The 22,616-nt window shown below is 43.9% G+C and overlaps 1 protein-coding gene across 1 annotated transcript in view; it reads left to right on the forward strand.

The window, feature by feature from the left end:
- Positions 1 to 4,218: 4,218 nt before the first annotated feature.
- Positions 4,219 to 22,616, forward strand: part of rnf38 (ring finger protein 38) — a 49,267-nt gene continuing 30,869 nt past the window's right edge. Inside the window, exons 1-2 of the mRNA XM_017685865.2 lie at positions 4,219 to 4,410; positions 6,145 to 6,672. Of these exons, the coding sequence (XP_017541354.1) occupies positions 6,243 to 6,672 (430 nt within the window). The 5' untranslated portion in view covers positions 4,219 to 4,410; positions 6,145 to 6,242. The remainder of the gene's footprint in view (positions 4,411 to 6,144; positions 6,673 to 22,616) is intronic.

Consider the following 22,616-nt stretch of genomic DNA (forward strand, 5'->3'; position numbering starts at 1 on the left):
TCTCATGGCATCAAAGTAAAGAAAGAGAGAAAACAAGGCCCTCTGTATGAAATGAGGGGGAAACAGAAGAGTTAGTAGTGATAACTCAGTCAATGCCACAAAAGCACCAGGCCTTGCTAAGCATCTTTATGAAATTAGTGCGAGATTTAGCAAATCACACCTCAGATTATGGAGACACAGGCGGTGTTTCAACACCCAACAGGCCGTATTTCAGACTGGGCGCTGCTCAAATGGTACTAAAAGTCCGTGTATATCCTGTTTTCTCTGGTGAAATGATAGTTTCAGGGTTCTTGGCAACACCTCAAAGCAGCTCCATTCAGGCTAATCCCAACCCAACTTTCAGACTTATAGGGAACGTACAGCGGTTTTGATGGATGGCCTGTCCAGCAGGGGGGGAACATGCCTGCTGCTAGCAGCCCCCAGCTCACATAAACACGTTTAAATGTCCCACGAGCTAAAGGGCTCTGAAAGAAACAAAGTCTGGGGACGTGTGGAGAAGGAAAATGAACAGCTATAGAGAGGTGGAAGCTGGCAGATAAAGGTAAATGAAGGCAGCGGTCTGTAACATTTGTAAATTATTCACACGGTTCCCTTCAGCTCAACACTGCCTATGCAGTTTGAGCCAGACCTGAGCAATCGAGCGCCGACCGCTGGGCCATACAAATAAATGATAGGAGGTGTTTGAGTTTGAGGTCCAGTGTTGTGCAAAAAAAAAAAAAAAAAAAATTCAGACAACGCCATTTATTTCATTTCCTTTTTCATTAAAAAAAAAAAAACTCCCACTTTGCAGAAACCTGCGGGGGTCTTTTAACACCTCCAAAGTTCAGTCTTAGAAGTTGGTTGTGTTTTCTGCTTCCCACAGTCCGAGTAATCCCAAACACATTCGGTGATGTTGAGGTCTGGACTCTGGGGTGGTCAGTCCGCTGTTCTGAGAATCACCGGCAGCTCTTTTCTTTGATTTCCAAATGTTTTTGGTTTTTTTTTTGGGGTCTGTTTTCTCAGAAACTGCTTCTTGGCAGCTCCAAATCCTTTCAGACTCTGCTCACAGTGGAAGGACAGACAGGTCTGGAGCTTGATTTTCTCCTCTCTCTCAAATATGAAAGCTTTAAGTACGATTGGTTTGATCTGAAGTTTTGCTGCTCGACCAGGTCTTCCAGGTGGTTGCTAGGAGTCCCATTTCTTCTCTACATTTAATCTTGTTTTGAACTCCAGTTTGGGAAACTCCAAAACTGTTTTCCTTTGACTTTCTCCACCCTCGTGCAAGTGGATCATCAGATCTAACCTCTTCAGAAACATCTCCTGAAAATGAAGAACTTGTATTTGATGTTAAATGGAAGTTAAATGAAGGAAAGGTGGCCTCCATCTTGTTTGCACAGCTGAGAATTGGCACTTTATTGCTATTGACAGTCTGAGCAGACACATCGGCATGACGCTTCATGCTGAGTTGAGCACACTTCCCTCCTTTATGCATAGGAATTCCCAGATGATGGGGTGGTGTCTTTGGTTTTTCCCACTCGGAGGTTGGAAATTCTGAGTTATGAGCTTCAGTTAGATGCAACATTATATGGCTGTTGTCGGAGCAAAACCTCATATCTCCAAAACGGTGACTTTACAGGAGAAGGAGAAAACATGCATTACTTTTAATGGAAGTCAATGGACTCCGACATTTTTCCACCTCATTTTTGGACGTTTATTTTGGTCCGTCCTTCATGAAATTTACACACAATGTAAAGGCCAAAATGCATTTTCAATTTATGTCCAAAACTGAAATTCGACATTTTGTTCCGACAGCAGCGATATGTAGACATTTATCTCGGGATGCTGCTGTAGATGCATTGATTAATGTAAATGATCAATTTTCAGAACAACAGCAAAAAAATCATAGGACAATACTAAGCTTATTAAAATGTTGAAGAGGCTGTTTTCCTACCATTCTTTAAAACTGTTGGATGGATGGATGGATGGATGGATGGATGGGTGGGTGGACAAATAGATAGAACTTTATTGATCCCGTAGGGAAACTGCTAAAGGGCTAAACAGATGCTGTAGCCTTCACAGACAAAAGAAATACAGGCTTAAATGATTTTAAGTTGTGGTGACCTCAGATTTGTTCATTACAAAACAATTATAACCAAGACTAATGGCCTATTAAAAATTAGGCTACAGTAAGAGTAGCTTATCACAGTGCACCATAAAGAAGTACAAGAGCTTGACCAAAAACATTAGCCTGCTTATTTGATCTGGTTTAAGGAGTTATTAACACTATTACTCGCCTTGCCGATTGTTGGAGATAGGACCATCTTTTTCAAAATTATAGCTGATGATTAATTGTCAAAAAAATGATTGTGATTAAGATTTTAATACAAGACTCAAGTGGCAAAACTGGCAAAACTGCGTACTATTTAAATATAAACACACATAAACACTCATTCTCCTGGCATATATGCTAAAAATGCTATAATTTACTAGCATAGCTAACAAAACCCCCAAAATGTTACTTAGCTCTGCCCTCTGGATGCTACTGCCCCAAGTTAGGCATGTTTCCCTAAGCCTTATGTCTCCATGACTACATGTACTGCTTTCCTTTGTTTACATCTATTTTCCTCAGTCCAACACGCCCAACTCACCTTTTGCTTGTTGCAGCATTACATGACCGTGAAGTGCAACAACTGTGGAAATGACTGCAGTGAATACTGACTGGGAGCTCCTCAGCTTTTAAGTGAGCGTTAAGAGCAGCCCTTTAGTTCATATTAGAGATAAGTCAGACTTTTTATATTAGTCACACAAGTTTTTCAAAAGCAAATATTCAATTAGGTTTTTTGACACGCAAATTAGTTGTTCTCTAAAGGCAAACCTTCTCGTATTTAAGAACCATGACACATCTGAACTCTAATCCCCTAGAGGGCAGTGTCTTAGGTTTTGGTCATAGGTTAATCTGTTTAGTCCAAAGAAGGAAACACAGGAAGACTATTAAAGCCGTCTAAAGGATAACACCAGAGAACTTAGAGAGGGGAATTACCACTCTGTAATGTGTAGAGTGCTAGAGGGCGCTCCCGAGTGAGTTCAAAACACTAGAGGGCGCTCTCGAGTGAGTTCAAAACACTAGAGGGCGCTCCTGAGTGAGTTCAAAACACTAGAGGGCGCTCCCGAGTCAGTTCCAAACACTAGAGTGCACTCCCGAGTGAGTTCAAAACACTAGAGGGCGCTCTCGAGTGAGTTCCAAACACTAGAGTGCACTCCCGAGTGAGTTCAAAACACTAGAGGGCGCTCCCAAGTGAGTTCAAAACACTAGAGGGCGCTCCTGAGTGAGTTCAAAACACTAGAGGGCGCTCCCGAGTGGGTTCCAAACACTAGAGAGCGCTCCCGAGTGAGTTCAATACACTAGAGGGCGCTCCCGAATGAGTTCCAAACACTAGATGGCGCTCCTGAGTGAGTTCAAAACGCTAGAGGGCGCTCCCGAGTAAGTTCCAAACACTAGAGGGCGCTCCTGAGTGAGTTCAAAACGCTAAGGGGGTAATGCCAACCAGTACCAGTAATGCCAACCAATCAGCACTCATTAGCAGTAGTGCCAACCAATCAACACTCAGAAGCAGTAATAATGCCAGCGTCCTGCTGCCTAAAATCTGTTTGCTGTAGAAAAAAGGAAACACACAGGTGAGTTTTTAGTCTTTTTTTTAGTGAAATACATACTCCTACTTTCCAAATTAAAGGAAAGTTCTGGGCGAGTGATTAGAAACTATTTAACGCTTTTGTTTTTCGTTCGCGGGCGTTCTCTGGTGTTTTGCAGTCGTGTTTTTGATATAATAGGGGAAATAGGAAGAGGCCAAACTCCTCATTAACCGGCTCTGCTACTGCAGCTGTCTAAAGGCTAACGCACACTGCAAGCACACAACTGTGCACGGCTCTGCACAGAAGGTAGTACAAAGCACAGCTATAGCACATAGGAAGTGGTAACAGACGGTCAGCATTTATCTGTCTGTAAGATTAAGACACTGCGTGCCATCTGCTTTAATGTTTTGCCTGATCAGTGCAGCACCACAACATTTCTAACCAAACATAAAAACACTAAACATATTAATAATATTGCGTATATACACACACAACACCTTTGGAGAAGTGATTTTTTATTTTAATGTACAGGAAAAAATTGCACATGCGTATTTCGCATGTGTTTGTGCTCGGTATATAAACGTATCGACTCAGCTTGTTCTCTGTGTGCGATTAGCGTGGTCTGGCTCGGTGTGAATGTGAAGTCCCGCTGATGGTTTTGTCACATTTTCTCACCGTCTGAAGCTGCGGGGCGTTCGGCGACGCGCTGAAAACGTCCACAAAATCCACCTTAAACACGCTGAAAACCACCCAGCCGGCCGGCGGAGGAGCAGGGAGCGCCTCGAACACTCACTTCAGCGGGTAGGAGCTTCGTTTCGGCGAGCTGCGTGTGTCGGCTCGGCTTCGCTGCTTGTTTTTTTAACGTATTTGAGCTCCAGCGGACGGAGCTGAGCCGAGACGGAGATGAGGGGCTTTTCCTTTTCATTTCTCAGCGTAGTTACAGACGGAGGGAAAGAGAGAGAGAGAGAAAAAAAATAGGAAAAGATAGAACGAAAGAGGGAAATAAAGAAAGGGGGAGAGAAAAAAGAGGAGGGGAAGAGAAAAGGGAGGTTTAATACCCCCTATTCGGCAGCTTGTTGTTCGAATTTTCCGTTCCACCTTAAATGGAGTAGCAGTTACATTCTGGTGCCTGAGGCGCCAGAAAGTAACTACTGCGCCATTTAAGGTGGAACGGGAAATTTGATCAAGAGGCTGACTTCAGCTTCGTGGAACCAGTTAACCGTTTAAAGTGGACTTTTAAGGCGTATTGTGAAGCTCGGGGGCGTCCGCGGTGGTGTTGGGGGTGTGTAAAGTGCCCGAGTCTCCCGGTGTGTGTCCGTGTAGGTGGACTGTGTCCAGACCGCTGTTGTGCTAACAGGCTAACCGCCGCTGAGCGGAGTTTGTCGGTTTCGGGGAAATTAAAGCGCGATTTTGTGTTGAATTAGCCGCACCCTACAGGCGGTATGTTGGACGGGGGCGACCAGAGAGGACTTTTTGTATGTCGTGAACTTTGTTGAGGCGTATTCGGGGGTCTCGGCGAGGAGAAACGCGCCGTAATGGGCGTCGCTCACTGCTCGGCTTTTTTGTTTGGCTAATGCGAGCGAGCTAACGCTAGCCTTAGCCGGAGCCGCGTCCTGAGCGGAGGGAAGCGCTGCTGTTCACTCTTTATTAGTTATTTTAACCGCGTATTTCCATATAAAAACACTAGTTCACGGTCACTGAGTGGCGCACGTTCATTTAAGTGCTATATTAATAAAAAATAAACACATTTTAACTTTTTGAAACTGAGTAATTTTAGTTTTTTTAGCTTCTGTTTGTGAAGCGAATAGGAGGTGCTTTTATTTCGCTTAACTAGTTGTTCATTTTCTATTATTATTATTATTATTATTATTATTATTATTATTATTGACAAGCTGATTCATTTCGGTACAGTGTTGTGAATTCATTTATGATAATCAATAGCTGAGTAGTAGTTGTTAACAGTAACAGCATTGTTGTTGTTGTTGTTTTTGTTGTTGTTGTTGTTGTTGTTGTTGTTAGTATTTACAGTATTAAAAGCACTATAAAGCGCTATAGGGGTGCCCTAAGGGTTTTTGTCCTGGGGGGCCGAAGTGCAGTGTTTTTGGTGAGCTGAGCGTGGAGATGGACATATGGCCCAGTGTAATATCACAAGATTTCAGGTTCATGATGCGTCACGCTGTTTATTGTTTGTGACATGTTCATTTAGAGGAGATCCATTTAAAAAATATGATCAAATCTATGAATCCAGTTCAACACTTCACACAGTGTGACACTAATTCCGGTTAAACAGGACTGATTGAGCTCTGACGATCAGAAAAGCTGACTGTGGTGTAATTTGTCTTAATAAAAGATCAGGATTGTCATATTTCCTGACTATAGCCAAAAGCCAACACTGCAAAACGATATACTGATAACATTGTAAAAATGTTTTTGGTGGCCACGCTTTAGGCAGCCCTGCCTTAAACTTATTTGGCAAGCGAAATTATGAGCTGGAGTTTAACAGATTTTATGTTCTGTTTAATTTATTTCAAACAGTTTTTAATTCCTCCGAGTGCTTCCCCCCTTTTCGCTGGCTGGAAAACGGACAGAGAAAAAAGAGAAGCCTCCCTCTCCCCGTCCCCCACGTGAAGGAAATGCCCATCGCAGCCACCGGTCAGCCGGCGACTCCAGAGCCTCGCGTCTGCTTGCAGCTGCCCAGCGGCGCCGAACCTGTGCCCAAGAGGGCTGGCCTGTGTGAGGACGCCGGGGCTGAAGTGCTGGGGCACAGCGGCGCATCCCTGGAGCCGGGCAGGGCGACGTTTGGAGCTACGGCGGCAGCGGCAGACACGTCTCACTCCCCTCCGGCTCCCTTACCGCTGGCCTCGCCTCTTCACGGCCTCCCGGAGCCGCCCAGAACTCGCTCGCGGTCGCGCTCCGGATTCTACGGGTCTAACGGAGCGGTGGGAGTGACCCAGCAACTGCAGCAGCTCGGACACACAGAAAACCTGAGGCCTCCCGGGAACGTCCTTTCTCCAGGCAGCCACAGGCACTCCGGCCCTGGAGCTCACCGGAACTCCGGAGCAGGTAAATCGCACATGATGCTTTTTTTCCCTCCTTCCCCTTGTGTATGAAGGAGCTGCTTAAAGGCCACCTCGTCCCCAGGAGCTACCTGGGAACGTTTTCCTTATGTCTATGGCATGGAAGGGGGATGGGATGGACTGGCCCCACAGCCAGTTCTACCCACTCATTACCAGGCGTGTCTCACTGCTGCTGAGCCATATGTCGTCTGTACCGGTAGATCTACTGCTGACAGATGACCGTGGTGGTTGTTAGTGGTATTGATGGATAACAGATACTGAGGTAACTGTAACTCTTGGCTTTTGTTGAGTGCTTATGGTTAGTTGGAGAAATATATTCTTTCTGTAATGTGATTGGATTTTGTTGTGGAACATAGGATCAGGGAGGGTCTCTGAGCTGGCTCAGTGTTTTCACTCTGCGATGGGTGGGGGTGCTGGAACGGGGGGGTGGCGTGGTGAAACATGATATTTTTGCACTGTGACGTGACCAGTATCAGAGGACGTTTTGGAGGCAGGCTAAAGTCGTTACATTTTGAACAATAGTTTTGGCTTTTAAATTACATTATGATTCGAGCTTAATACGAATGGAGACATGAACTAACAAGATTGAAAAAAGGTCAAACAATTAGCAAATTTCTTTTCTGAAAATGTGGCTTCTGTCTGGTTTACAAGGCTGTGTTGGGTGCATTTCATGATTTTAGGGCCTATACTGTTGCTGGTGTCGCACAACAATATTTATATTCTGTTGTAGTGATGGATAACGAGCTGTATATCCATGGAAACATTTCTATTCTGTAATATAGCTGTGGCCTTCTTGCCAAGCCAGAAGAAGTACACACATTCCTCATGGAGGATAACCTTGAGAGAATTAACAAGCAGTGTAGAAGTTAAGGCACAAGATCCATCAGCAGGTTCCCTCTGGTGTACGTTTAAGAGACATAAACAAAACCGGGCAGTCTAGTAAAAACAGGCTGTGTGGTGTTTGTATGTCATGTTCTTTCAGCATGGAGCAGCTCTGTTACTTTATTAATACTAACTTTAAATCTGATCAGATGCTGTGATGCATTTGGAAAATATCATTATTGAATTTGAGTCTCTGGCCTTTAACTCCCCACACACAGGCTAGAGCTGTGGTCGCCAGCTGCTTTCAGGATAAGGGGTGTCCTACTGATTTTAGTGTGTCCTACTGATTTTAGTGTTTTCCTGCTTAAATACACCCATCAGGCTCATTAACGAGCTCTTCTCGAGTTGAAGTGGGTGTGTTGGAGCAGGACCTGGGAGCTCCAGTCCCAGCACAGGGAACCACTAGGCTTGGGGGATTGATCTTCCCTGCTCGTCCACAACAGAGCAACCACCGCTTTTCCAAGGGGTCTGGACACTTTCAGCTTTACCAGATAAGAGGGGGAGAGAGAGGGGGAGAGAGAGAGAGAGAGAGAGAGAGGAGGGCTGGAAAATTCATTTGTATTGCTTCAAAGTGGTTTGAGAGGAGGTTTGTTGGTGTATTTGAATGTGTGTGTGTGTGTGTGTGTGTGTGTGTGTGTGTGTGTGTGTGCGTCCCACATATTAAATAAGAGACTACCATCACAAAAAAGTGCTACCATCACATAATTTAATAACTTTTGGTTAAAAATATCGTCATAACACGATCACTGAGATGTAAAGAGGTGATCAGAGTGGGTTGATGTGAAATGTTTCCTTACCATTTTCTTGCATTGGATTCTTACATGTTTTACATGTGATGTTGAAGGTGGTAGATCTTAATGATGGACCTTAAGATAAAGTTATGTGGGGACTGTTCTGCCTCAGGAGTCAGGCCTTGCGTTCCCAACCGCTTTGTGCATTAGCTTTGTGTGAGGGGGCTTAGGAGGCGTTAGGCTCCTCAGACGTCTGGTTCCTTTGACCACAGCTGTAAACAATTCGTGCTTGATTTCTCTGCGATGTTGAATTTCAGGATCAAACTGCTCTGAATGACTCTTTACATTTTAAGGATCTAATTGTGCAGAACGGTGGAGAAATCTGCGGAATTCCCCTTAAACCGTGTTTGTCAGTACGATTATGTGTGCGTGTCCTGTGGTCTGTCACTTTCAGACGCCCTGACGTTTGAGCCGGGTTGCTATAGACTCAGAGCTGTACAGCAGTTTAATCAGACGGCTACCTTTCCGTTTACTTTCCGTTAAATAGCTTTATGTTGTATTGTGCTGCAGCACCCAGGCTGAATGCAGACGACCTGTTTGATATGTCTGCCAGCAGGCCGAGGCACGGGTGCAGCCGCGTCCACCGGAAGTTCACTGCTTCGACAGAGGCTTTTGCATTTCAAAGCGAGAAAGCAGATCCAGTGAAAAGCAAAGCTAACCTGCTCCTTTGTCTTTAAGTTCAGATTTGGACTTGGTGAGCCAAGGCAGTGCTGACATCAAGTGAATTTACAGTGTTAGTAGTTAGAAGCAGCTGATGTGGCTGAAATGTAATCACAGTAGTCCTAGAGGTTTTCAGGATGTCTACATATGTATTTCCTGATATTGGAGAAGTTTGAAAAGACAAAATGCTACTATATTAAAAATTATTCTCAGAACTAAATGCGTTGCTTTATATTCCAGCTTTTCACAAGCTGCTCTTAATCCAACTAAACAAGACTAATTATGATCTCTGTGTGATCAGCCATGCATTTGGGAACCGTTTCCAGGTATTGATGATTTCCACTTATCACTTATCACCTAATATCCAAGATACGCTACGAAAAGCATATTGTATCCTGGCGATAAACCTGGTCATGTTGCCCAGCCTTGCAGGAGTGACGCATCATCTATGTTGGTATTTGTGTTGCTCAGCAATATTGATGTATAACGTCACGTGCAGTGTGTGCCATTTGATGGGTGCTTCAGATTGTTTAGGAAAAAAATCTAAATATTTTGTTCTATGTGGGTTTTCCAGGATGTTTCTCTGTATGTTTCCCTTCTAAATTCTGTCATTTTAAAACAAACAAAACAAAATAGTCCAGTGAAAACGCTTTCAGCAGCACTGGGGGGACGTTGGCTTCATTAACTTTGTTAATGCTAATATAAACGTCATCTGCGACCAAGTAATGGTGGGAACATTGCGCGGTGATGCCTTGAATCGAATCCTAAGAGCTCAGAGATTCTTACGACTAAAACGAAGAGCTTTGAGTTGTACAGTAGTTTGTTTCTGCTTCGCAGTCTGATTGATTGGCTGAGAAGCGTTCTGCCCTAGATAACAGCACTTTTACCCCCGATAACTCGATCGTTCTGCTGAGCACAGGTTTCTGAGTCATGACGTATTAAACAGAAGATAAATCTGTTTGAAAAATTTCTATAAGGTAATATTTGACCTGCAGCTCGTTAGTTCGGATTCTCAGGAAAAGCCTGGATCAGATTCTGAGCCTGCTGTTGAACCTGAGCTTTCCAGTCAGCAGTGATGAAACAACTAAACAAACCGGACTTGGCCAGAAAATAATTCCATTCAGCAAAAATAAGATGGGCTGTGAAAGTGCTTTACCGCCTGGCTAGAACCAAACCCCGTTCAGGTTCATCACGGAAAAGGTGAGCTGAACCTGATATTGTGGCAGGCCAATACTTTTTGTCAGGTGGAAAGAATTGACAGTATTAAAGCGTTTTAGGTTTCTTTGCTTTACTTTTCTCTCTTTTTTTTTTTTTTTTTTTGCGGAACTGTCGTATAAAAGCAGCCCTTAAGATTGTATGATCTCCCACATCACTTATGGGCTGTGATGACCCACTGCTCTCCTCTTTGGTGGTCATGTAATTTGTGCTAATGCCACCCCTCTTGTCTTTTAATGTTTAAAAGGATCACCTATATTACGTTTTCTTGGTAATAGGAATGCTATGATATGCCAGTCAATATCTGGGGCTTTTAATGTACATATTTGGCCAGGTTGATGCTAAAATATAAACATTTCACCACTGTCAAAATTGTATTTAGATTAATCTGGATTGGCTTCAGCAAATCTGGATGACACCAGTTTTCATAATTGTTGTTATTATGGTGTAAAAAAACATATCCGAGTGGTTTAATGTGAAATAGGTGATCGTAGAGAAATTCCACAGCACAAATGTAGACGTTTTATTTACCGAAGCCTGTAGTGAGTCTCCTCTGGAGTTTTAGCGTGTAATGCTGACGCTGCTAAAATAGTGGTATATCTGACAAAACGAGGTTTCTTTGGGGAAGGTTTTGCCTTAGTGTCCCACATGTGCCTCTTCATAATGAATGGATTTTAAAAACACGTTTGAGCTTTTCAAGACTATCATAAAGGACTGTTACAGGCATCAGACGGCATATTTTATAGTCATATTTAATGTAATAACTTTGTGAAGGAGCTTTTAGAAGCATTGAATGTTTCAGACGTCTGGTTCCCATCTTCACCACTGCAGACCGTTCTGATGTTTCTCTGAGCAAAGCGTTTTACATCAAGCCGCTCTGAATGGCTTTAAAAACCGCAAACTTCCCTTTTAACCCAGCAGCCCAGTGTCGCCAAACGCTCCGCGCGTCTGCAGCAATACAGAAATCAGTTTGGAATATTAGTCCGGTCCAGTCTCTTCCACCCAGCCCTGTTCTGAATGTACGTTTGAACCGACGCCGAACTAAAGCGGCGTTTTACCGTCGCGCTGCAGTGTTCCTGTCCTGAATACATGCACAGTGTGAGCTCCGTGATAAACTAACAGAGCTGAGTGTGTTTGAGGGGTTTTGGATGTTTTGTCGGTGATTAAACTAGATCACTCCGCCAGGCCAGACACCCACACACTCTCACTGAGAGCTGCATGACCTGGCTGTCTTGGGCCACAAGCACTGTTCTCCTCTGTTTCAGACACTTAATTTTATTTCTCGCGCAGACAAATATAGCCCGGCGGTTTTTCCCCGCCAGCGGGAGACAGTTGTGCCATGTGACTTTGGGTCTAAGTTAATAATTGACCTGATTATTAGATTTGATTATTCTTCATCACTAAATCCCCTTTCCATGTCAGAGTGTGTCTGTACTTCGGCTGCTTGGTTTTGATGAGGGAAAATTGTGTCTGTTGTGGACAGTTATCAGGATAGTTTTTGATTTTTATATATATATGCACTTGCTTTTAATTCTAGGGCTATCAACTACTGTTAACGTTAGCGTGGCCTGCTCAGAAATAAATTGGGCTCGTTGTCATTTAATTGTATGTTTCTGCCTGTCTGTCTGGCTGTTAACCAGCTTATTAACAATATTAAATTAGGCTATTTTAACTATTTTTTTAAAAAAATCGTCTTACTAAAACCTGTGTCTCAGTGTGTTTTGGATAGAAACTAGACGAGAAACGTGACCCTAACGAGTGGAGGTCATTCTTAGTTCAAGTGGGATGTTTCAGTTTTCCACTTAGGAATTCACTTATGATGGCTGTGAATATGAGGAGTATTGAAGTCTTTGCAGATTGTCTGTCAAATCAGCCTATTTATTTGTTTTTTTGAACACAATTTGACTGTGTGTGTATTCATATATATATATATATATATATATATCTCATTTAAATACATCTTCAGATGTTGCTTTGAAGCATCAGTCCAATCTAAACATCCGATATGTTTTAAAAGCGGTTATCTGCCAGTGTTGTGCTGATATTGTTATGAATCCGATGCTGTGTATCTAGGGTTGGGCAGAAATATAACATGGTGACACTATTAATACGTTTTCGTCTTCCTGAAGTCGGATTATTTGGAACAGACAAAAAGAACGGCTGATGCTACCAACAAAAAATGATGGTTTCCTCATTATAAAATGCTGCTCTGTACTTCATCCGGCTGTTAAATATGCAGTTCTATAAGTACTGACCTCCACGGCGAGGTCAGAAAAGCATGTAATGTGTCTTGATTTATTACAGTGATAAATATGAAGGTGTCGCCGTCACTGTGTGCGTTTTTTAGAAAAAGAATAATCCCAGCTGCTGCACAATATAGTGATGTGCATCGTGGTGATCCTGCGATATCGCCCAGCCCCAGGGTCTTTATTTGCGTTTCTCTGAGGTGGAGAGATGTTTTGAATGTTGGTTGGAGGGAGGATGAAGGTTATTTAAGCCTGAAACAATGTAAAAACCAAAGAGGGTCTGATGTGGTGAGCGCAGGTTTTAGCAGCTGGACTGCAGCTTTTACCAGCAGTACTGAGTCACCGTCCACACGCATACACCCCTCACTTTCCCCCTCAGTATCATCGCTGAGAGAAAAGTCTGACCTCAGAATTTGGATACACAGTGAGATGAAAGCTGTGTGTGTAGGCCAGGTGCTTATGCAGGCTGAAGGTTGTTTGGCCCGTTGATAGTTGCTTTTTGTGACTGAGGAGCAACACAGTGTGAAAAGGCCCCAGACTGGAAATACCTGTCTCTGTGTGTGTGTGTGTGTGTGTGTGTGTGTGTGTGTGTGTGTGTGTCACCTGCTTGCTTCTGCTGCCTTCAGCTACATCAGCGTAGGCTTCTGACTATATTGCAACATATTGTGATGCAGCTCACAATACATTAAAGTTAAGCCTTAAATGAATTGATAATTAATTGTGGTTAATTGTTATTTTGTGTAGTTAATGGTGGTTATTTCCCCTCCCCCCATTTAAAAATGGGGCAGTCATGGGCTGGAGGTTAGGGAACCAGCCTCATGACCGGAAGGTTGCCGGTTCGATCCCCAGAGCCGACAGCACGTGACTGAGGTGTCCTTGAGCAAGACACCTAACCCCCAACTGCTCCCCAGGCGCTGCGGATTGGGCTGCCCACCGCTCCGGGCAGTTGTGCTCACTAGTGTGTGTGTGTGTGTGTGTGTGTGTGTGTGTGTGTGTGTGTGTGGTGTTTCACTTCACGGATGGGTTAAATGAGGAGGGGAAGTTTCCCCATTTGTGGGACTAATAAGGGTCTCTTAATCTTAATCTTAAAAAGCAGTGTATTGTGTTATAACTGTATGGGTGGATAAAATCAGCTTAAGAATGCATTTATTGTTTTCACTAATTAACACTTTTGTGTAAATGCAAGGCTCATGCGAATCAGAACATGAAAATAGTGACTTCCGTTGTGTGAATACAGTTTCTTTCCTCGAATAAGAGGGAACACCAGGCAGATTATATTTTTTATATATTACTGATTATTTTTGCTGTCTGGAGTTGAGACACTGTTATATATTACATTAGACCAAATAATGAATTTTGTAAGCGAAAGATGAGACATTTACAGTGAAAGTCCTCAGTTCATTTATTCAATTTGTTGTTAAGTGCAAGTAATTAATTTTTCAGCATCAGGAAAAACTGAACACACATTTTAAATTTTAGTTATTGAGGCTGTGTATGTTATTTATTTATTAATTAATTAATTAATTTTTAAGTATTAGGGTATCTAGACTTTCTCTTTATTACAGCTTCCAGTGTTTTCAGTCTTAGAAGCTGGCTGCATTTTCTGCTTCGTGATCCAAATGATCCCGGTCACATTCAGTTATATGGAGATCTGGAGGTCTGGGGTGGTCAGCACACTGGGGTGGTCAGCACACTGTTCAGACACAGAAGATGAAAACTTTAAGTGCAGCTCATCTGATGGGGAAAATGTTGGTGGTCTTCCAGGTGGTTGTTGGGGGGGCCCATTTTCTCTACAGCTTTTAATAATTTTTTTGAGCTCCGGGTTTTTTAGAATTCCTGTTTTCCCACTCATTTTCTTTTTGCCTTTTTTCTTCCTCATGCAGGTTTATTGTCTTGCATTGAATCTGCTCAGAAATATCTCCTGGAAAAATGAACAGCTTGTATGTAATGGATGTTTGACTTTTTATTTATTTATTTATTTAATAGTGGTTTTTTTAGGGTGAAGATGTTGAATGTAGAGGCTTTTTTGCCATTTGCACCAGTTATTTCCAACACTGCCCACTATCAACCGTTCAAAAGTCAAATCAGAAGCAGGAAATGCTGAAGAAAACTACACGTGTGGTTGACCTGCTCACAGCTTACTACCCACACAGACACCCCAGTAGGGTGCAGCTGAGAGTACCACAGGACCAGTCTCCTCAAACAGAACATGGAGCTGCTAAACTGGTATTTATTTTAGCAAGGTACGTCTTAAAACACTACAGAAAGGTTTGACCGTGGCTTTCTGTGGTTCCTGACACCGGTCAGCCGACTTTATCGATGTGTGTGTCTGTGTAGCACCAAATGGTCAACTTTATATCTTACTAGCTAAGTGAGCCCAGTCACACGGCTGAGGGTGGGTGGAGGCCAGCATGGGCTTCCTCCGAGACCTGTGAAACCAGCCACGGCGTCTTTGATGACTGGTAGCTGTGGCATCTCCAGGGATTGAACTCGCCGTCTCCTGATGACGCGGCCCCTGCGTAGACGGTTGCGCCGCTCGGGAGCCTCAGCCCAGTTTTTAAGCGCTCCATGTCGAATCCCATCTGTGTGGAAATGCCCCAAGAGCGGTTACCCTCCGTCCTCAGAACCGTCCAGCCCTGCAGAGGAAATGGGGCGCATGTGTTCAGCATGTATGTTGGCCCGTTCTCAGGCTCTGCTACCTGCTAGCCAGGTTTAGCATCCTCCTCTTGTGTTTTATTGACTGCGCTGATGAACAGTTGTGCCTCACCTGTGAGGGAACGTTTTAGAGCATGTATGTGTTATTGACTGAGAGATATACAGTAGGGGAGAGAGAGAGAGAGAGAGAGAGAGAGAGGGGGAGAGAGAGAGAGAGAGAGAGAGAGAGAGAGAGAGAGAGAGAGAGAGAGAGAGAGAGAGAGGTGGAGCGAGTGAGAGATATTGACTTATTGACTGGGATCAGAGAGACTGCTTTGATAATGAGGGAAGCTCCACACAGTGAAATCCCTGGAGTTCAACACCATCTGCTCTCAATAGAGAACAAATGCATCTCTCTCTCTCTCTCTCTCTCTCTCTCTCTCTCTCTCTCTCTCTCTCTCTCTCTCTCTCTCTCTCTCTCTCTCTCTCTCCCTTCATATGCTCTTCAGTATTCGTTCATTGTACGTTCTTTTCACTCCTGTTTCATTATCTGTGCAGCGCCCGGAGACCGATTCAATTGCTTTTTGCCGTTCGTACAAAACATTTTGATATGTGTCTGTGCCGAACACACACGGACACACTCTCACTCTCTCTCACACACATACTCAAAAAAGTGTCTGGCCCTCTGAGAGTTGGTCTGCATTAGGTGTTCACTCATGTTTTTTTCAGGTGACAGAGTGAATACAGGAGGAAGAGACAGACAATGAGGAGAAGGGCGTTAGAGGGAGGGAAAGAGTGTGAGAGCAAGGGAGATGGTGTGAGAGAATGAGTGAGGGTGATGGAGGGAATTAAAAGGGGAGAGAGAAAGAGGGTGAGAAAGGCAGAGAGAGAATGAGAAATAGGGTGTGAGAGCGAAGGAGCGAGACACTGAGAAGAACCACAGAGGGAGGGAGCAAGTGACAAAAAACGGGGAGTCATTAAAAAAAAGCTAAGATGTAGTGATGGAATGAAGGAAGAGAGAGAGAGAGGAGGAGGAAGGAGAGGAAGAAGGGGTGAAAGTGACAGAGGGAGGAAGAGAGATGGAGGGAGAAAGGAGTGAGAGAGTGACAGACAGAGTGAGGAAGAGATTGGGAGGGGAGAGCGAAGGAGGGAATTTTTTCTGTGTTTTAATGTCAGTCGTTTCTGAAGGCTCAGTTTTACCGATTCACACGCTTGGTTTAGTTTTAATTAGAGCTGCATGATATTGACAGTGCAGTGTTCAGTAAAGCTGTTGAGGATCACGATGACTATATGAGAAGCGATAAATTGCTATTAAAGTAATGCGTCTCTGGCCGGATGTAATGCAAAATGAAATACTAACAGCTACTTACATCTGAACTGCAGTCACGTTTGAGCTCTGAAGGGCTGAGAAACAGTCAGCATGACCTCAACTATTGATTTATTTTTTATAAAGCCTACAAAACCATATATATATTATTTTATATAAGCACACATGTTGTAAACGTTTTGTTCAGTTGTTTAAATACTGCGGCGTCAGACACGCCGTGTTGTATTTAGCTTAAAAATAATTGTTTTTTAAAAAAAATTGTTCTTGCTTTTGTTTGAGTAGTTGGGCACTTATTAGTTGGTCCAGGACTCTTATTTTGATGGGCTGTGGGGGAATCTAAGGTAGTAAGCCTTGGTAGCCCAGCTGGCTAACAGTAGAGCTAACCTGTGTGCCACATGTTTTCCTGTTTGCTGCGCTGGTTTGTGTTGAATTTCCGTTAAATCGGAGTTACAGGCGATGTTTTGAGGTCTCGGAGTGTGTTTTGCATTTGGCCATTTGGTTGAATGGTTCCAGTGTGGCAGGGAATGCTCGATCCCAGCGCAGGGAATCAGGCTTGTAACGGTTTGTGTTGGTAATTGATGGCGTCTCTCTGGTGTTGTGGGTGTGTGTGTGTGTGTGTGTGTGTGTGTGTGTGTGTGTGTGTGTGTGTGTGTGAGCTAATTAGATCTGTCGTTACAGATCTAACGGTGTGTTTATCGCAGAAAGTCGTGTGGCAATAACAAAAGGTTTCTCGTCCAGCTTTATTGTGTTTTCTTTCCTTTGTCTGGCTGTCATTTCAGTATGGAACGTACAGCAGTTCTGATCACACATTGATTGTCAATCACAGAAATGCACATCCTCTTATGACCGCAGTGTCACAGGTGAGGGGGTTTTTCTCTGGCGACAGTGCAAAACTAAACCACCTCATCTGTTCTCCACCTCATGGCTGGTGTGTTTCCTTTATCAAACGATGGCATGAAACATGCACACATTTTAAAGGAAATATTGAATTTACATTTAGTAATAATTGCATGATGAATGATCCTGATGCAATAAACTGTTCTTCCGGTTGTAGTTTGCTCAGAGTATGCTTTTGTTGCCAAGCAACCATGAGCTGCTGACGATGGACCAGAGCTTTCATTGTGCGTTTATGAACCTTTTCATTTTTAATTTCTTTATTTTGTCTGTGATGGTAAAAATCATAGCGGTTCTAATTCTGCCCAGTTCAGTTGTTGAAGTGTAAAGGGAGTAATTGAGAGGTTTGGTGTGAAATGGTTCGTTGGTTCAGTGCTTTGCTTTACTGCATCCCATGTGTTTCTATCTGCCTCGAACGGAGTTTATAAGGTTTTAAGCCAAACGCTTTTCCCAAAACGATTGTAAATCCGTGTCGCCGGCATCAGGCAGCATGTTTGTGATCACCTTATGTAATAATGTTCTGTGATGGAGCTTTTAGAGGCATTAAACTCTTCAGATGCCCGGTTCCTGTGTCCACCACTGGGAACAGTTTCTCTGGAGTGGAACATTTCACACCAAACCAGATTGAATGAGTGAATTTCACAAAAACTCAGCCTAGAGATGATAATAACAATTTTATATATATATGAGAGCTTAGTTTTTTCTTTTTCCTGTATTTATTTATTTATTTATTTATTGCTGGTTTATTGCTGGTTTATTGTAAATCTTTCAGAAAGATGAGTAGTTTGTGCTTAATGGCCACTTGAGGGTGGGGAATAAAGTAAATGAGGGGTGGTCTCTGACTTCTGCACAGTATTCTGTATGTATAGTGATCTTGCTTAAACATGATTTGTTTCGATGTTTTTACTGCAGAGAGTGTCCAGATCTATAGACCAGAGGTCGGTCTGCCTGCCTGCCTGCCTGCCTGCCTGTCTGTCTGTCTGTCTGCCTGTCTGTCTGTCTGTTAGTTAAAGCGCACCTGGCACCTGTAAGCACTTCTGACCGGCTGCTCTTCTCTGTTTTGTGTCATTTCTCTCTGAAGATGGTGCCAGGCCCAGACTTTAGAGCACATCCCTCCATCCATGCCCTTTATTTACTTCTCTTTTTTCCCCCTATCTTTCTCTCTCTTTCTTTTCTCTAGCCTCTGCCATTCAGGTGGAAAGAAAGACCTGCCATATTGACTGAATGTGAATGAAGGGCTAGTGCTTCTCATAAAAGGCCCTAGCTTGGTGTATTAGTTTAATTAATGATCATGACCCAGGCCCAATTAAAACGGCTCGCTGGAGCTACAGAGCTGGAAGCTCTTCCTCCAGGCCGAGCCTTACCTTACGCAGCGATTGTATGTGTGTGAGGCGCAGGTTCTACTCGACATAGAAGCTGAAGAGCCCTTGAGAAGAGCAGCTTGATTTCAGGGGCTCTCTGCGCTGTTTTTCACGAATAGGTTCCTGCACTGTTCTGTTTTAAGTGTTGTTCTGTCTTTTACTGAATGTTCTTACATACAGGGCTGGTTTTATCCTGTCAGACGTTCAGCCTTATCTTGCGCTTGAAGAGGCCGTATCATCGATATAAACTGAACTGTCTTTTGTTTGTTTGTTTGTTGTAAACGTCCAAATGTGGAAACTAAGCTGCGACAACAGCCCATTTTAAATTCACCATGGTTATGATGTCACAGCTATAAATACATTTATGGAAGACTGCCCACTCAACGGTAGTTCAGCCCCACCTAGTAATGCTGAAGTGGTGTGGAGTGTTGTTGCTGCAGAGAGTCTGTGGCAGCGTTTCAGGATCATTAGAGCCTTCCAAAGCATCCGCGACCAAAAGCAGTGGCTCGAACTTAATTTGGTTCAAACATTAGTTCTACATTTCATGTAGAATTGGTGTAAAAAGTAGAGGTTGTTAAATGTGTTGGCGGAGGGACAAAAACGATCTTTTTTAATTCTTAGGGATGAGGAAATATTGGGAAATGGTCACAAATGTTAATGAATGGCCACTTTATAGGTTGCAGTTGGTGTGGCATGGTGGACAAGACCAGTGAATAACCTCCTACATGCCACACTGGGGTGATTTCTTGTCCCAGGCAAGAACAACGTCCTATACCAATATGAGTCTTTGGTCAAAACACCTACTGTTTGCATTACCTCTGTAACATTAAATTGTATGGCACTCAGGATAAGGCTGACAATAGGTAGGCTTAGGAGGGAGGGAGGGGGGGGAGCGATACAAGTGCAAAGAAAAAAAATGTAGAATTTTATAGTTTTATCACCATCACAACCACTCTGATTTCGAGTGTCTCTGGGGCCTTGAGCATGCAGTCAATTTCAGCGCTAGTCAAGGATCTAGTTCTCCCTGTCTGTACCGATCATACAGACTAAAACTGGAAAGATGACCCAGAAACAGCACTTTTCTTCTGAGAAGCCCTGATCCAGCCTGTACTTTTACTCCCAGTTCTGTTCCATGACTGTTTTTGACAATACAGTCCAAATGGAGGACAGTGCATTGTGAAACTTACAGGCAGTGCAGATTCAGTGAGGTCAGGCCGTTGTGGCCGTTGCAAGGTCGCCTTAACATAACAGGGTGGTGTTATGAGGAGTGAGGAGCTGCGTATGTGTGAGTGAGATGTCTTTTTCAGTAACGTGGTTACAGATGAAGGAGCTGTATTCATGAGTCCATGCTTAACTGTTGTAGGGGTTGTGGTGTCTTGAGCTAATTTGGAGAAGATGGCACAGTAGGCATTGTGCCTGGTAGAATCAAGATCTTGAAAAAGAGATGATATTGAATCTTAACCTCAATCAAAAAAATTGTTTTGAAGCTTAATGTATGTATAATTATGCTTCCATAATCTAAACCTTGGGTCTAAAGCTTCTTTAATGAAATATGCAGTTGTTTGGTTTGCTGGTATCAGCAGTGAGGGATCCTTTATAAACTTGGTGGTTCAGTTTTCTAGTATTGAAGACTAGAAAGTATTATACTAGTATTATATATTCAGTTGCTTAGTGTTGTAGTACTGACTGTACCTCTTATGTACTTAGTGGTCTAGTAGTCTCATACTGACAATACTCATATACCCAATGGTCTAGTGTTCTAGTACTAGTACCAGTTATATCCTCAGTTAATCAGTGTTTTAGTATAGACTGAACAACTGAGTGTATGAGTACGGTGTTCTAGTACTGACTATACTTGTCTTGTACTTTGTGGTCCAGTATTCTCCTGCTAACGGTACTCTTTATATACTCGGTGGTCTAATGTTCTAGCATTGACACCAATTATGTACACAGTTGCTCGGTGTTCTAGTACTGATGCTAATCGTTATGTATTCAGTTGTTCAGTAGTCCTAGGACTACCAGTTATATGCTCAGCTGTTCAGTTTTCAAGTACTGATACCATTTATATCCTGGGCTGTTTAGTGTTTTTAGTAATAACGATACCCGTGTCATTATCAGCGGTTGAGTATTGTAATGACGATACCCCTTACATATTCAGTTGTCTAGTGCTCTACTCCTTAACAACATACTCGTTATGTGCTCAGTTGTTCAGTATTCTAGTGCAGTTAGATGCTTGGCTGTCTGGTCTTCTAGTACTGATGATGCCCGTTACGTGCTTGGCCGTCTGGGGTTCTAGTACTGATGATGCCCGTTACGTGCTTGGCCGTCTGGGGTTCTAGTACTGATGATGCCCGTTACGTGCTTGGCTGTCTGGGGTTCTAGTACTGATGATGCCCGTTACGTGCTTGGCTGTCTGGGGTTCTAGTACTGATGATGCCCGTTACGTGCTTGGCTGTCTGGGGTTCTAGTACTGATGATGCCCGTTACGTGCTTGGCTGTCTGGGGTTCTAGTACTGATGATGCCCGTTACGTGCTTGGCTGTCTGGGGTTCTAGTACTGATGATGCCCGTTACGTGCTTGGCCGTCTGGTCTTCTAGTACTGATGATGCCCGTTACGTGCTTGGCCGTCCGGGGTTCTAGTACTGATGATGCCCGTTACGTGCTTGGCCGTCTGGGCTTCTAGTACTGATGATGCCCGTTACGTGCTTGGCTGTCTGGTCTTCTAGTACTGATGATGCCCGTTACGTGCTTGGCTGTCTGGGCTTCTAGTACTGATGATGCCCGTTACGTGCTTGGCTGTCTGGGCTTCTAGTACTGATGATGCCCGTTACGTGCTTGGCTGTCTGGGCTTCTAGTACTGATGATGCCCGTTACGTGCTTGGCTGTCTGGGCTTCTAGTACTGATGATGCCCGTTACGTGCTTGGCTGTCTGGGCTTCTAGTACTGATGATGCCCGTTACGTGCTTGGCTGTCTGGGCTTCTAGTACTGATGATGCCCGTTACGTGCTTGGCTGTCTGGGCTTCTAGTACTGATGATGCCCGTTACGTGCTTGGCTGTCTGGGCTTCTAGTACTGATGATGCCCGTTACGTGCTTGGCTGTCTGGGCTTCTAGTACTGATGATGCCCGTTACGTGCTTGGCTGTCTGGGCTTCTAGTACTGATGATGCCCGTTACGTGCTTGGCCGTCTGGGCTTCTAGTACTGATGATGCCCGTTACGTGCTTGGCCGTCTGGGCTTCTAGTACTGATGATGCCCCTTACGTGCTTGGCCGTCTGGGCTTCTAGTACTGATGATGCCCGTTACGTGCTTGGCCGTCCGGGGTTCTAGTACTGATGATGCCCGTTACGTGCTTGGCCGTCTGGGCTTCTAGTACTGATGATGCCCCTTACGTGCTTGGCCGTCCGCTGTTCTAGTACTGATGATACCCAATGGCAGCTTTACTTTGTGCGGTTTAATTTCCACAAAATCATTTTTATTGGATTTCTTCGACTTCTCCAATGAATATGTGAGGTCTTTACTGTCGTTATGACGTCTGTATATTTCTAAGAGTGATAATTCTGATTAGACTCTGTTCAACTCGGCACTGTCCCCTCCTACACCCCTTCACTCGTTCTCACTTTCTCCCAGACCAACACACACATACGCTCCCACACTCCTCCATTTTCATAACAAAAGAGCCTATTTGTTTTGGCTGCTTTTGTCCGTCTCCAGGCAACCTCTGAAGCAGTTCCGTTTTGGGGGCTCAACTGGCCACTGTTCTAGCTGGAGGTGAAACGTACCAATGGTCTGCAGTACGCTGACCGGCCGGCCGGACACTGTGGCCTCAAAAGACCTTCAGACCAGCTTACTAAAAATAAAGCTTAATCTTTTCTGCCTTGACCAGCCAAACCACGACTGTCGCTATTGTTACTTACCAATT

This window comes from Pygocentrus nattereri, chromosome 22 (assembly GCF_015220715.1).
Source record: "Pygocentrus nattereri isolate fPygNat1 chromosome 22, fPygNat1.pri, whole genome shotgun sequence".
NCBI classification, from domain to species: domain Eukaryota; kingdom Metazoa; phylum Chordata; class Actinopteri; order Characiformes; family Serrasalmidae; genus Pygocentrus; species Pygocentrus nattereri.